Source organism: Megascapheus bottae, chromosome 17 (genome assembly GCF_031878675.1).
Source record: "Megascapheus bottae isolate mThoBot1 chromosome 17, mThoBot2.hap1, whole genome shotgun sequence".
NCBI classification, from domain to species: Eukaryota; Metazoa; Chordata; class Mammalia; order Rodentia; family Geomyidae; genus Megascapheus; species Megascapheus bottae.
Genome location: NC_143525.1, coordinates 11,452,065 through 11,468,066, shown reverse-complemented (window position 1 = coordinate 11,468,066; position 16,002 = coordinate 11,452,065). Strand labels below are relative to the sequence as shown.

At 46.5% G+C, this 16,002-nt stretch overlaps 1 protein-coding gene and 1 long non-coding RNA gene across 15 annotated transcripts in view; one reads left to right on the top strand and one right to left on the bottom strand.

The window, feature by feature from the left end:
- The window catches only part of LOC150051008 (uncharacterized), a 25,531-nt gene extending 9,529 nt beyond the window's left edge, over positions 1-16,002 (bottom strand). The window contains exons 1-2 of the long non-coding RNA XR_016538278.1: positions 15,923-16,002; positions 12,805-12,903 (exon numbers count right to left, since the gene is read on the bottom strand). This is a non-coding gene — a long non-coding RNA (uncharacterized LOC150051008). The remainder of the gene's footprint in view (positions 1-12,804; positions 12,904-15,922) is intronic.
- Positions 14,243-16,002, top strand: part of Chd3 (chromodomain helicase DNA binding protein 3) — a 29,761-nt gene continuing 28,001 nt past the window's right edge. For 12 of the 14 annotated variants that reach the window (XM_090349620.1, XM_090349616.1, XM_090349622.1 and 9 more), the window contains exon 1: positions 14,244-14,555. In XM_090349620.1, the coding sequence (XP_090205746.1) occupies positions 14,282-14,555 (274 nt within the window). In that variant the 5' untranslated portion in view covers positions 14,244-14,281. Of the gene's footprint in view, positions 14,556-16,002 lie in introns of all 14 variants that reach the window. The other 2 variants (XM_090349615.1, XM_090349627.1) reach the window with 1 other exon arrangement.

Below are 16,002 nucleotides of genomic sequence, written 5' to 3'. Positions count from 1 at the left end.
TTGTCCATTGTCAAAGTTAGTAAATGGTGTGGTTTGGCCATCTTTCTGATGCTAAAGCTCAACTTCTGGGCTACTCAGCAGGGCTTTGTCTGAAAAAAAAAAAAGTAAAACATAAACTATGGAAAGAAAAAAGAAAGCTCCAACTCTTCTCTTAATGAACAGCATAGGTAACTAGATTATTAACTCTGAGATACATTTAGAAAGTTCCATCGTCTTGGAATATGGAATCTTTAAAATTAAATATACAAATGGCATCTGATTTCAAATGAAATGAACAATTCTGTACTGATAAATAGTAAAAGATTTGCAAACACATGGAAGAGCAGGAAGAAGCCAGCTATGGCTAGCACTTACTGTGACTCATCTGTAGGCAGAGGGAGAGCTGATGGCTGGGAAAGGTGTCAGGACAATTCTGCTGGGACAACAGGCTTCCCAAGGACATGGAGCAGGCATTTCTAGCTATCCCCAAAACAGAAAACAGTTGCAAATGTTTGGGGACAATTGAGATTTTAGATGGTTTTGAATTTTTGGCATACCTACATATAACATGGAGTCTAAACATGAAAGTAATGTTTCATATGTATGCCTTATACATAGTCTGAAAGTAATTTTATGCAACTTTTTTTTTTGCCAGTCCTGGGGCTTGAACTCAGAGCCTGGGCCCTGTCCTTGGACACTTTTTGCTCAAGGCTAGCACTTTACCATTTGAGCCACAACACCACCTCGGGTTTTTTTCTGAGTATGTGGTAGGGAGGAAAGAAACCCAGCCAGGGCTTTGTGCATGCCAGGTGAGCACTCTACCACTAGGCTACATTCCCAGCCCCATGCAATATTTTTTAAGTACCTACATTTTGGCTTTGGTCGATAACATATGAGGTCAGGCATAGAATTTTCCATTGGGGTATTATATCAATACTCAAAAAGCTGATTTAGATGATCAGATTAGAGATGCTCAATCTGTATTAAACTTTTTTTCAAGAGAGGGCAGTACTAGTGTTTGAATTCAAGAGCTTGTGCTCTTGCTTGGCTTTTTCCACTGAAGGCTATTTCCAGCTTTTCACTGGTTAGGATTCTTCTGCCTGAGCTGGCTTTGAATCAAGAACCTCAATCTCTGCTTCCTAATCCTAGTTAGGATTACAGGTGTGAACGACTAGCACCCAACTTGTATTAAATTGTTAAAAAGCAATGCTAGAAGAAGGAAACAAAAGTTTTTGTTTTTTTGGGGTTTTTTTTGTATGTGTGTCCCACTATTGGGGCCTGAACTCAGGGTCAGCCTGGTCTTCAAGCTGGCTTTTAACCTCAGTTTCTCAGATCTCAGACTCCAGAGTGACTAGGATTACAGCTGTGAGCCACTGGCTTGCTAGGCAAGCACTCTACCATTAGGCCACACTCCTGGCTCTAATGTATTTTTTTGTTTGTTTGTTTGCCAGTACTAGGCTTGAGCTCAGCACCTGAGCACTGTCCTTGAACTTTCTCAAGGCTACAACTCTACCACTTGAGCCTCAGCACCACTTCAGCTTTTGTTCTATGTATGTGGTACGGAGGAATTGAACCTGGGTCTCGCACATGCTAGGCAAGCACTTTACCACTAGGCCAAGCTTCCGGTCCACGTGTATTTTTTTAAAGAAACTAGAAACAATACATTTTATACACACAGAATTTTTTTGGGGGGGGCGGGGGTGGTCATGGAGCTTGAACTCTGGCCTGGACACTGTCCCTGAGCTCTTGAGCTTAAGGCTACCACCCTACCCTTGAGCCACAGCCCCACTTTCTGTTTTCCAGTGATTAACTGAAGAGTCTCTTGGCTTTATATTGCCTGGGATGGCTTTGAACCTTGATCCTCAGATCTCAGCATCCTGAGTAGCTAGGATTAAAGGCATGAGCCACCATGCCTGACTTATAGAAATGTATTTTTATATAATTGCCTTATAAAATCTGGAGGCACATATATCAAAAATCATTTACTTCCTTATTCTGATTTTTTTGTGTGTATGTGCCAGGGTAGGGGCTTTAACTCATGGCCTAGGCACTGAATGTGGGCTTTGTTGCTCAGAGCTAATACTCCATCACTTGAGCCCTAGCTCCACTTCCAGCCTTTTTGTTGGTTAATTAGAGATAAGAGTCTCATGGACTTTTCTGCCTGGGCTGGCTTTGAAGCTTGTTCCTCAAATCTCAGCCTCCTAAAGAGCTAGGACTATGGACCATCAGTGCCTGGTTATCATTCTGAATGTTTTCCTCTTTTCAAGTATTTTGAATTTTTATGAGAAAGTATTCTTAAGTTGGGTGATGATGGCTTATACCTGTAATCCCACCTCCCTAGGGAAGCTGGTATCAGTTCAAGGCCAGTTGGGCAGAAAAGTTCAAGACACCTTTTTAATCAGTTGCTTCTCACAGTGGTGGAAGCCTGTTATCCTAGCTACTCCAGGAATCATAAAATAGGAGGGTCACAGTCCAGGTACACAGGTTGACAGGAATTGCTACCCTAGCTCAAAAACAACCAGGTTCAGAAAAGTCATACTTGGCACCAGTGGCTCACACCTGTAATCTTAGCTATTCAAGAGGCTGAGATCTGAGGATTGTGGTTTAAAGCCACAATCTGAGCAGGAAAGTTTGTGAGACACATACCTTCAATTAAACTAAAAAAAAAAAAAAGGACAGAAGTGGAGCTGTGGCTTAAGTGGTAAAGTGCTAGCTTTGTGCAAAAAAAGCTATAATAAGTGCACACAGAGTAAATGGTTCAACGGTAGAGTATTGTTCTAGCAAGCACTAGCAAATCCAATCCAATAAGGCAAAAATAAAAACAAAAAAAACTATATAAAACATTATATTATGAACCCAGGCATGGTGGCTCACGCCTGTAATCTTAGCTACTTAGAAGGCTGAGAACTCAGGATCAGGATTCAAAGCCAGCCAGGCACAAAAGGACCCTAGACTCTTATCTCCAATCAACCTCTAGAAAATGGGAAGTAGGGCTTGGCTCAAGGATAAGGTGGTAGCCTTGAGCTGAAGAGCTCAGGGACAGCACCCAGGCCAAGTTCAAGCCCTGTGACCCACAAAAAATAATTACATTATGATACAATGTATTTGTTTGTTTTCCATTGGACTATGTATTTAAAAAACTTACCATGGCTATGAATATAATTGCAACTTTTTTTCCCTTAATTGCTGTATAGTTTAGTTCGCTAAGTCCTTACTTTTGGAGATTTAGGGTATTTCCAAGTGTTTGCTACAACCCTGTAATGAATATCATTCACACAATTGTGACGACTACTCAAAAACAGATAGTAAAAAGTGCAAATCTGGAGCTGGAAGTGTGTCTCAAAGTAGTTGAGTGGCTGCCTAGGCAGGGAAAAGGGCCCATAGTTTAAATTCTAGCACCATGTGGGGGGGGGAGGGAGAGGGAGAGAAAGAGGTTGGGGGAGGGAGGGAGGGAACATGTAAGTGTAGAAGTGTAACTGACTCAGTTAGACTGGCATGTGTCAACTGTCTGCTATAGCTAATAGTTCTTTTTAGCTGGATGCAGTGGCTCACACCTGTGATCCTAGCTACTCAGGAGGCTGAGATATGAGGATCTCGGTACAAAACAAGCCTGGGCAGGTAAGTCTGTGAGACTCTTATCTCCAATTAATCACTAGAAAACAGGAAGTGAGGCTGTGGCTCCCAGGGAAGGGTGGGTAACCTTGAGCTGAAGAGCTCAGGGATAGTGCCCAGGCCCAGAGTTCAAGCCCCATGTCCCATAAAGAAAAGTTCTTTTTTTTCCCCCCAGTTCTGGGGCTTGAACTCAGGGCCTGAGCACTGTGCTTGGGCTTTCCTCAACGCTAGTTGTCTAGCACTTGAGCCACAGCACCACTTCTAGCTTTTCTAAGTATGTGGTACCGAGGAATCAATGAACTTCTTTTTTTTTGGCCAGTCCTGGGCTTGAGCTCAGGGCCTGAGCACTGTCCTTGGACTTTCTCAAGGCTAGAGCTCTACCACTTGAGCCTCAGCACCACTTCTGGATTTTTTCCCAAGGAGTTGAACCTGCGTCTTCGTGCATGCTGGGCAAGCACTCTACCACTAAGCCAAACTCCCGGCCCCACAAAGCCTGGTCTTTATGCATGCTAGGCAAACACTCACCACTAGGCCAGACTCCCATCTTAGTTAATAATAGTTCTATGTGTGAATTTTGATTTTGGTTCCTTTAAAACATCTAAGACATCCCATTGACTTGGAAATGAAATATTTTAAGTAGAAAGAACATCAAACAGGAACTGATAGGTTTAAGTTCTGACTCTATTCCTAACTACTAACTTGACTGTAGACGTTCCTTTCAAAATCTAGGTCCTAGTTTCTGGATCTATAAACTTAGTGTAAAATGATATTCCCTAAAATGTGGTACACCTAGAGCTTCAGTAGAATGCAGGGTCATTTTTATTGATTTTTATCTCAATAGCTATTTGTATTTTTAAATAAGTTAGGAAGACTATAGTATCATATCAAATCAAGAATTTAGAGATATTTCTCATAATGTAAATTTTTAAAAAGTGGCAGAGTACTAGTCTTTAGAGAAAAACTCAGGGCTGCGAATGTGGCTTAGTGGTAGAGTACTTGCCTAGCATGCATGAAGCCTTGGGTTTAAGTCCTTAGTACCACATACACAGAAAAAGTTAGAGGTGGTGCTGTGGCTCAAATGGCAGAGTGCTAGCCTTGAGCAAAAGAAGTTCAGGGACAGTGTGTAAGCCCTGAGTTCAAGCCCCAGGACTGGCAAAAAGAAAAGAAAAGAGCTCAGAGATTAGTGCCCAGACCTGAGTTCAAGCCCCAGAAGGAGAAGAAAAGAAGAAGGGCCAGGAGTTTCGCTTACTAGTTGAGTGCTTGCCTGGCATGCACAAAGACTTGGGTTCGATTCCTCAGTACCACATACATAGAAAAGCCAGAGGTGGTGCTATGGCTCAAGTGATAGAGTGTTAGCCTTGAGGAAAGCCCAGGACAGTGCTCAGGCCCTGAGTTTAAGCCCCAGGACTTAAGGCAGAGAGACAGAGACAGAGAAAGAGACAGAGACAGAGAGAGAAAGAGGGAAGGAGGGAGGGAGGGAGAATTATACAAAATTTACATGTAGTGGGCCAGGAGTTTGGCCTAGTGGTAGAGTGCTTGCCTAGCATGCACCAAGACCAGGGTTTGATTAAAAAGCCATCCGGGAGTTTGGCCTAGTGGTTAAAGTGCTTGCCTAGCATGCACGAAGACCCAGGTTCGATTCCTTGGTACCACATAGACAAAAGCTGGAAATGGTGCTGAGGCTCAAGTGGTAGAGTGCTAGCCTTGAGAAAGTCCAAGGACAGGGCTCAGTCCCTGAGCTCAAGCCCAGGACTGGAAAAAAAAAAAAAAAAAAAAAAAAAAAAAAAAAAAAAAAGCCTTGAGGAAAAAGCCCAAGGACAGTGCTCAGGCCCTAAATTCAAGCTCCAGGACTGGCAAAAACAAACAACCCCCCCCAAACCACAATATATACATATATATTCATATTATACAGTAGGATAAAAAGTAATTTCCTTGCACTTTCACTTTATAAATTTATTCATGACATTCTTCTATGCAGACTTAACTCAATTTATAAAGGATGTGTGTGTGTGTGTGTGTGTGTTGTTGTTGTTGTTGTTGTTGTTGTTGTTGCTGGTCCTGGGGCTTGAACTCAGGGCCTGGATGCTGTCTCTGAGCTTTCTTGCTCAAGGCTGGTACTCTTGACACTCGAGGCACAGCTCACGTCTAGCTTTTTATGGCTAAAAAAATGATAGAGGTCCCATAGGCTTCCCTACCCAGGCCAACTTCGATCTACAATTCTCAGATTTCAGCCTCTTGAATAGCTAGAATATAAGTGTGAGCCTACTGAAATATATTTTTAATATAAGTGTTATATTTTGCATACATATAAATAAGCTTATAAATATGAATATTTATATTTTAATAATACCCACGTAATACATAATACATAACAATAAAAGCATGTATACATGTATTTTTACCTGTAATATAGTGTATATGTTTATCTTATATAAAATATGTATACGAAATATATTTCAGAATGATAGACTTTTCCAGGAAAAAGCAAATAGCAACCTTAATTAGCTAATTGGGAACCAATGATTTAAATGACCTCTTCTCACTAAGATTTAATGGAAAGTCTAGAGCATCCTGAGTACCTGCACTTATAACTTTCATTACTATCTTTTTTTTTTTTGCCAGTCCTGGGCTTGAGCTCAGGGCCTGAGCACTGTCCTTGGACTTTCTCAAGGCTACAGCTCTACCACTTGAGCCTCAGCACCACTTCCGACTTTTTGCTATGTATGTGGGGTACCAAGGAATCGAACCTGGGTCTTCGTGCATGCTAGGCAAGCACTCTACCACTAGGCCAAACTCCCAACCCCCTCATTACTATCTTTAACGTACATGTTTCAAAAGATAACTAAGGGGGCTGGGAATGTGGCTTAGTGGGAGGGTGCTTGCTTAGCATGCATGAAGCTCATGGTTCAATTTCTCAGAAGCACATAAATAGAAAAGGCCAGAGGTGTCACTGTGGCTCAAGTGGTAGAGTGCTAGCTTTGAGCAAAAGCTCAGGAACAGTGTCCAGGCCCTGAGTTCAAGCCCCAGTACTGGGGGGGTGGGGAGGGGGAAGATAATTAGAAATGTCCTTAATTCACCTTAGGTGAAAAGTCAGATTGAATCTACATGTTACATGAGCATATGTCTCTGCTCTCTTACTCATTTTCACTTGTTCCCTATAATAGGGGACTTATTCTTTAGAGCACAGACTTGGAGTATTCTTAATATCATAAACTTGATAATTTATGCACGTGTTATTTTTTCCTGGGGAAGGAAAAAATACAATATGATTAAAAGACAGTTAAAGCCAGCCACTTGTGGCTCACGCCTCTAATCCTAGCTCCTCAGGAACCTGAGATCTGAGGGTCAAAATTCAAAGCTAGTATGGGCAGGAAAGTCCATGACACTCATCTCCAATAAACCACTGGAAAAACTGGAAGTGGTGCTGTGGCTCAAAGTGGTAGAGCACTAGCCTTCAGCAAGGCTAACTCCTGGCCCTTCCTTTTTTTTTTTTTTACTCCTTCTGGGGGCTTGAACTCAGGGCCTGGGCCTGGGCCCTGAGTTCAAACATCATGACTAACAACACAAAGATAGTTAAGTCTCTTATTTTTGCTTTAATAAATAATATCATTATTAGCTTGGAAGTCCTTGCAATATTTTCTCTAGTTTCTTTTTGCTTTAATAGATAATAAAATATAATAAATATAATAATATAATAATCTTCAGTAAATATTTTTGTTTTAATAAATAATCTCATTATTAGCTTGGAAGTCCCTGTAATACTTTCCCTACTTTCTTTGGGGTGAGTGGTTCATCTAATATCTGGGTTGCATTTGATCACTACATACATGAGCTCCTTGTTTTCACCTGAGATGTCTTTTTTTCTTTTTTTTTTTATCTGTCCTGGACTTTGAACTCAGGGCCTAGGCACTGTTCTTGAGCTTTTTCTGCTCAAGATTAGTGCTCTACCACTTGAGCCACAGCACCACTTCTGGTTTTTCTGCATATGTGGTACCAAGGAATAGAACCCAAGACTTCATGTAAGCTAGGCAAGTACTCTACTACTAGGCTTCACTCCCAGCCATCTTAACAATCTTATAATAATGATAATAATTTTTTTTTTGCCAGTCCTGGGCTTGAGCTCAGGGCCTGAGCACTATCTTTGGACTTTCTCAAGGCTAGAGCTTTACCACTTGAGCCTCAGCACCACTTCCAGCTTTTTTCTATGTATGTGGTACCAAGGAATCAAACCCGGGTCTTCATGCATGTTAGGCAAATACTAGGTCAAACTCCCGGTCCAATAATGATAATAATTTTTTTTTAAAAAACTTTGCTTTACCAGTTAGTGTGTGTGTGTGTGTGTGTGTGTGTGTGTGTGTGTGTGTGTGTGTGTGTGTTGGGGGGTTAATGCTTGGATTTGCTTATGAGCTTGCTTTTATTTATGAATCTATTTATTTAGTGCCAGTTCTAGAGCTTGAACTCAGGATCAAGGCTCTGCCAAGTTGTCTTTATAGGAGAGTTGTTTATCTATTTTTTTGGGGGAGGGGAGTACAGAAAGAAAAGAAAAGAGAGTGATGCTACACTGCAACTAACAGAGAGGAAGACAGGGAGCTAGAGACATTGAGACACACAGACACATAAAAGGCCCAGGGACAGACAGAACAGACAAGCAAAAGATATACAGAAACCTGGAAACACAAATAGAAATGCACAAGAACTGAGCAGACAGAGAAAAAGCATGGCAGAATAATAGAAAGACTGGCAGACAGAAAAAGAACAACTGACAGGCTGGCAAGATCATCAAGAAAAATGCCAAGAAGTAAACAAACAGGAGAAGACAGAAGAGAGAAGGCAGATAAAAGGAAGAAACAATAAGGTAAAAAGGAAGACAAAATGATAATAGTGTTTTATATAACTAGTGCCTTATAATATATAAAGTGCTATCACATACATCACTGCAGGCAAACAGGGAGAATCCAGCAGACAGATGGGGTGATGAAGAGATACAAGCCAATCAGACAGAAGAGAGAAGAGGTGGCCAATCAGAGAGAGAGGCTAGAATGGAGACCAAGACAGATAAGAGGAAAGACCGAATCAAGAAAAAAGAAGTGAGAGAGGGAAAGGGGAGAAACACAGAGATAGAGGCTCAAATGGTTAATTTCAGGAATACAGGCTGTAAAAACAGCAGAAATAAAAGAACAATACATTGTGTGGAAGAGTTTTATCATCTTTCTCAAAGAGATCTGATCAGAGGCTGAGTCTTTGTCTCCCCCAAAGCATTATTTCCCTAAGATGGCATAGGAGAGGAACAAGAAGGGAGGATGAAAGGGGAAAGTTTTAATAAGGAATAAAGCTTTTTAGATTAAGAGGCAGCCAAATTTCTTGGACAGGTCTAAGTAAAAAACCTAAAAGGATCCAGATTCATATGTCTTTATAGAATTTATGTAGAGCCAGTACCATGGGTCTTGCTTCTAGTCCTAGAACTTGGGAGAGTGTGACAGGAGGATTGTGGATGGAGCCCAGCCTGGGCTACATAGAAATATTGTTAAATATATATATTATTACAGACTAAGCGGGAAAGACAGAGAGGCCACTGTGTAGTCCCTGTGCATGTAAGCACAGCTTTCATACATATCTGCTTACATTCTTATGTGTTTATTAAGTACTATGTATACTTACTGACTATGTGTCTCCATCTGTATGGTAATTTTCAGTACTTTCAATGCTTTGTCTTTTCTCCATTCACATATTTCATTGATGAGGAAAACAATAAGAATCTGCCATCATCCAGATTACTTGCCATGTGGAATAAGGAAAGAGCAAGCCCTGCCTTCAGTACTGACTGACAGTAAAAACATGTAATCACTAATCAGTCAATCAAAAAGACAAGTACAATCTGGGTGCTGGTGGCTCGCACCTGTAATCCTACCTACTCAGGAGGCTGAAATCTGAGGATCAAGGTTCAAAGCCAGCCCAGGCAGAAAACTCTCTAAGATTCTTGTCTCCAATTAACCACCAGAAAAATGGGAAATGGAGCTGTGATTCAAAGTGTGCTAGCCTTGAGCTAAAGAGCTCAGGAATGACACCCAGGCCCAGAGTTTAAGCCCCACCACCACAAAATAAAATAAAATAAAAGATAAGTGCAGGTTGGGCACTGGGGGCTTGCAACTGTCATCCTAGCTACTCAGAAAGCTGAGATGGGAAGAATCCTAGAAAGAAATGATTATGAGACTCTTACCTCCAATTAATCACTAAAAACCTGGAAGTAAAGGCTAAAGATGTGGCTCAGTTGGTAGAGCAATAGTGGAAAGAGAGAAGGAGAGGGAAAGGGAGAAGAGAGAGAAGCCTAGGGCAGTACCCAGGCCTTGAGTTCCTCAGGATTGGCGCGCACACACACACACACACACACACACACACACACACACACACACACTAGGGCAGTACCCAGGCCTTGAGTTCCTCAGGATTGGCGCGCACACACACACACACACACACACACACACACACACACACACACGCGCGCGCGCGCGCGCGCGCGCACACACACACACAAAGTAGAATCAGAAAGACCAGAGGCAAGAGGTGGCAAGCCTAGCAGAATCAAGAAGGAAAACTTGACAGATGTCAGAAGGAATGTCCAACAAACCTGAGAGAGAAGTACTAAGGAGTAGAGAAAAAAACAAGTAGGCTCATGTGTGTATATTATTCTCTGGAGAAGTATCCAAGAATATGAAATAGAGGAGAGGAATTCCTGGACTCGAGGGAGAAGGAAAGGTAGGAGGCTTACTTTTCACATAGTATATGTCTACTCAAAAAATTGACTGGTTAAGGGGCAGGGAGTTTGGCCTAGTGGTAAAGTGCTTGCCTAGCATGCACAAAGACCCGGGTTCTATTCCTTGGTACCACATGCATAGAAAAAAGCCGGAAGTGGTGCTGAGGCTTAAGTGGTAGAGTTCTAGCCTTGAAAAAGTCCAAAGACAGTGCTCAGGCCCTGAGCTCAAGCCCAGGACTGGCAAAAAAAAAAAAAAATATATATATATATATACATATATATGTGTGTGTGTGTATATATATATATATATATATATATATATATATATATATATAGACTGGTTAAAAAGCCAAAACGAAAAAAGAAGGAAGAAAAACAAGCAGAGATGTGGACAGCAAGACACTACCAAGCAGACAGCAAAAAGGCAGGAAAACAGCAAGAGACTGGGAAGATGGCAAAAAGACTGGGGGAAGACAGACTAAGAAAGCAAGATGACAGGAAGAAGAGGAGACAAGTGAAAGGAAGATGCGGGTAAGAGAAGGCAGGGTAGGGGACATGGCATGACAGGTGTGGATGTTGACAGACAGGATGCTAAGAGAGAGAGAAAGTTGAGAGAAAGCAAGAGTAGGGATGGTGGAAGAGAAACATTAAGCAAGAAGGGTAGACAAGCAAGGAGGCAGACCCAAAAGGAGGCCAGGAAAATGGATGAACTTAACCACTGCAAGGAAGAAGAGCAAGTAGAAGGGCAAGATAACTGGGGAACAATTATGGGATCTATGGAAGGCCTGGAAGGTAGACAAACCAAGAGATGCAAGCTAAAAAAGTGATAGAGCCAGGCAGGCGGGGAGACAGATGGCTAGAGAGAGAGTGGTGGGCAAACAGCCAGAGAAACAGACAGACAACCAGAGAAAAAGAGGCTGCCAGCTAGTTAGGGAGTAGACACGCAGGCAGGCAGACACTATCACAGGAGCAAGCAGGTACAGAGGCAGGCAGAAACCAGGATGGAAGACAACTCAAGAGGTCAGTAGGGAGAAAATAGGGCAGGGGCAAGTGCAGACAAGCAGAGAGGGAAATGGACAAGGAGTGAGGGAATCAGGCAAATTAATAAATCTATATGTAAAGCCCACTTGAGAGGGAGAGGATAAGGAGTCTACGCACGTCTACCTTCAGAAGCCTATACCTGCAGAGCGTGACACATGTGGCAGGCAGGCAGGCGGGCAGGCGGGCAGGCAGAGGTGCTCAGTAGCACAGAGGGAGAAGACACAAGGCAGATACATCATGCATATGATGAGCAGTGTGGCCTTCACATATGCAGAAACACTCTTCCCAGACTCCCTAAGATATACATACACATACACAGGGCCAGGAAGAGGGGAAGTCAGACACACAGACACAGACACACACACACACACACACACACACACGCATACACATAAGGAGTTACAGACTACAAGTAACAGAAACAGTGATGGAACTTGGATGTGATGAGACCTGAGAGTCAAAAGAGATGAGTAAGACTGAATCCGTGAAAAATATAGAGAAAGAGCGAGCGCCAAATACAGAAAAGAAACAAGCCATGGCAGAGACTGAGAGGACAGGAACTAAATTTGATAGGAGAGGAAGTTCTACTCAGTATAGGAATGATAAGGGACAAGAGGCAAGAGAACTCCAGAAGCCATGTTTAAAAAACAAGCAAACAAAAAAAGGCACAGGTGGCTCATGTCTATAATCCTATCTCAGGAGGCTGAAATCTGAGGATCATGGTATTTCCAATTAGCCAAAAAAAAAAAAAAAAAAAAAGCTAGAAGTAGAGGTGTGGCTCAAGTGACAGAGTGCCAGCCTTGAGAGAAAAAGCCAAATGAGAGCTTAAACTCTGAGTTCAAGCCCCAGTATCAATGCATGTGTGCACACATGCACACACACAAGGAAACTGTGGATATAGTGCATATGTCTGGGTGGGGGTGGGGTGGGGAGAGCCTCAATAAAGAATGTTTTGGCTTTATAAACAACAACAAAAAAATTGTATGGTACTCCTTTATCAAGAATACTTTCTGGCTGCAGCCTACCTGCCCTTTCCAGTTAAGAGTGATCCTGAGTATTGTAGAAGCTGGGAGGCCAGCAGTTGAGAAAGAAATGGCCCAAGATAGAGATGATCCCACATAGTTTGAAGCAAAGGAAAGGGCAAAAAGAGATCAAAAGAATGGGAGGAAACTAGAATAAGAAAAGGGTGAGGAACAGAAAAGGGTAGAAGTGGAGCTATTCACCCTCCTTCCTTTGCTCTCTTGGCAAGTTTTATTTTATGTGTAAAATCTCTCTGATCAAGTCTCTGCATGAGAAAGCGACTTAGGGACTCCTTTTCAATTACCCATCTGATCCCCGTACCACTTTAAGATAAACACTGGACTGCAGATGGAAACTATGGGCCAGTCAGTCAGATAAAAACACCTGAGTGTAATCCCTACCTCTTTCCTTTTCTTAGTTCCAGTTAACTTTTCTCTTTCCGGTTACTGTAGTTTCTTCTACTTTATCAGTGTTGAAGATCATGGAAGAAGGGAAAAACACTGAAACAGGAGAAAAAGAGAAAATATTTATCCTAAAAATGTGTTCTGCTTACCCCGAAATTAATTTCCCAAGTCAGATACATTTTACATGCAAGCAGTTGGGGGAGGGGAGGGAGAAGAAGCTGAAAAGAATGAAAATAAAATGTACAATTATAAATCACTGAGGAGGCTGGGCAAAGGGGAGAATCAAACATGGACTCCTTTGGAAAAAAAAAAACTCAATCATATCTATTCATATCTCTTCCCCCAAAGTCAGTAGCATTTGTCACTTATTTTTAAAGAAAGGAAAAGCCTTGTACCACTTCTCATTTAAAAGATGCGTACACAATTTAATGCGTTTTGACTTCAATGAGATATGTAGAAACACAGTTCTACATAAACATATATTTCATCTTTTTTCTTTTCAATGCCTGAAGGGGAAAAAAAAAAAAAACCCTTCACATCAAACCACTCCCTTCTGAAGTATTCAAAAAAAAAAAAAGCTTTTCTTTAGAGGAGGGAGGGGAGGAAGACTAGTAAAGAAAAGAAAAAATCCAATCTAGTTGGACTAGTATCTAACTAGTTAACCTTTAACAATTTATGCTGATGTCAGCCTGAGCGTGGGTACTGATGGATGCCCCCCCAATATTTTATAGGGGGGAGTTAGTCACAGCAGCCATTTTTGTTTTATGCAGAAATCCTTCATCCCCCCAACACACACACTTCAGTACACAGGGAAAATATCTCTATTAATCTGTGCACTAATCAGTTAGGAAAAAAGGGAGAAACTGTGGGCTCCCGGCAGAGGCCGGCGGATGGGGGTCCGGGGGGCGCGGGTGGGGTGAGACACTTGCCAGCCATCTTGTGTGAGGGGTTCCCCTTCTCGAGGAGGGGGTGGCGTTGCTGAGGGGGGGCTGTTTTAAAAATAATGTCAAGGCGGCCATCTTAGTGGCTCAGCCCTGAGAAATATTTCTGAGCGCCCCCCTCAGAAGTCGAACGTATTTAAGGCAGTGGAGGGGGGCAGAGAAAAGTGAAAAAACTTTTATGTGTGTGTATATATATATATTTTTAAAAAATAATCACCCCTGCTTGTCCTCCGGGGAGGGGGGAGGAGAAAAGTCCCCAAATTCTTCCAACAACATATTTTGGGGGTGGTTCAGCCCCCCTCCTCAGACGCCGGCCCTGAGGGTGGGGGTTCTGGAGGGGGGCGGCCCGGGGGCTCGGGGGGCTGGGGGAGGCGGCAAGGAGGAGGACGCCGCCGCCGCCGAGGAGGAGGAGGAGGAGGAGGAGGAGGAGGAGGAGGAGGAGGAGGAGGAGGAGGAGGTGGTGGTGGTAGCGGTGGGGGAGGCGGGCGGGCGGGCGGTGGGTGGGGGGGTGGTGGGGGGGCCAGAGCCACAGGATGGCTTCCCCTCTGAGGGACGAGGAGGAGGAGGAGGAGGAGATGGTGGTGTCGGAGGAGGAAGAAGAGGAGGAAGAAGAGGGCGACGAAGAGGAGGAGGAGGTGGAGGCGGCCGACGAGGACGATGAGGAGGACGACGACGAGGGAGTTCTCGGGCGCGGGCCGGGCCACGACCGGGGCCGCGACCGCCACAGCCCCCCCGGCTGCCACCTCTTCCCGCCGCCGCCGCCGCCGCCGCCGCCCCCGCCGCCGCCGCCGCCGCCCCCGCCGCCAGGTAAGCGTCCTCCCCGACTCCCCAGCCGGCCGGCCGGCCGGGGGGCCGAGGGCGCGCGGCGCCGGGCGCCCCCCGCGCGGCCGAGCCCCGGCGAGTCCCGGGAGCCGTCACGGGCCGGGCGCCCGGCGGCGGTCCGGGCGGTCCGGGCGGGCGGGCGGCGGCGGCGGCGGCGGCGGCCGCGGGGCCAGGCCTCCTCCCCTCCCCCGCCGCCCCCTCCCCCGCCGCCGCCGCCGCCGCCGCCGCCCGGACCGCCGAGCGCTGGGCGCGAGCTGCGCGCGCGGGCCGGGCCGCCGCTCGGTCGCGGCTTTCCGAGGAGGAGGAGATTTTTTTTTTTTACCCTCGGCGGGGAGGGGGCAGGCAGGAAACGGCGGCGGCGGAGCCGGGGCCCCCGCTCGGGCCGCGCGAGGGACCGCGGGGACCCGGCGGCCGGCCGGCGGCGTGGGGGAGGGGCGGGGGGAGGGGCGGCCGCGCGGCCCGGGGGCGCAGGGCCCGGCGGGGTCACTCGGAGGCGGAGTGGGGTTTCCGTGTGCGGAGCCGGCCTCGCGGCCCTGACGCCCTCCGCTCTGGACTCGGCAGAGGGGGGCCGGGGTCTGTCGGATCCCCCGCCCGCCACCTGCGAGGACCTAGGTGCCCGCCGACTCGGGGGGCCGGGGGGCGTGGATGTGGGTGGGCGGCCGGTGACGGGGGGGGGCAGTGGCGACCACACTCCACGCAGGCCACTTCCTGGAGTAAGACTTGAGCCTCCCTCCCTCCCCCCCCACGGCGACCGGGGTCGCGAGTCCGGGGGGCGCCGAGGAGCCCACGGGAGGCGAGCTGCCCCCATCCGCCCCCCCCCCCGCCCCGGGCTCTTTTGTGTCAAGTGCGGCCCCCTCCCCCCTCGTGACCCCGTCAGACTGGGGTGGCCCAACTGCCCAGCTGTGGCTCTCACGTGGCTGCCATTCACTGTCACTCACTCGCCGAAGCCACACGCACCCTGCCCACACCGGGGGGCGTGAGCTGCCCACCCCGCGGCTCGGCCGCCCGGCCCGCACTCCGGGCCCGCCCGGGGCGCCCCCTCCCTCCACGGCCCGGGGAGGAACCTCTTGTTCTTTAGCTAGGTGAGCGGGGGGGGGGGTGCGGGGACATCCACACCCCCGGGCGCCTGGCTGCCACCCAGCCCCAAGGCCCCGAACTTGAGACCGCCGGCCACCCAGCTCTCTGTAAAACTGTCATCTCGAGCCGTGGGGCTTCCGTGGCCCAGCGCCTGTCTTTGCGGAGGGGGCGGCGGCGGGGAGCCTTCGGGCTCTGGGGGAGCAGTGTGCGCGGTGGAGCCTGCCCCCCGCCCCCGAGGCCTGTCCGAAAAGGGGAAAAGTTTTGGGAAAAGTTACCCCGACCGTCGCAGGCTTCCCAGGAGGGGAGGGGCGCGGAGACGGCCCCGCCGAGAGGGCCGCCCGCGGCCAGGTGTTCC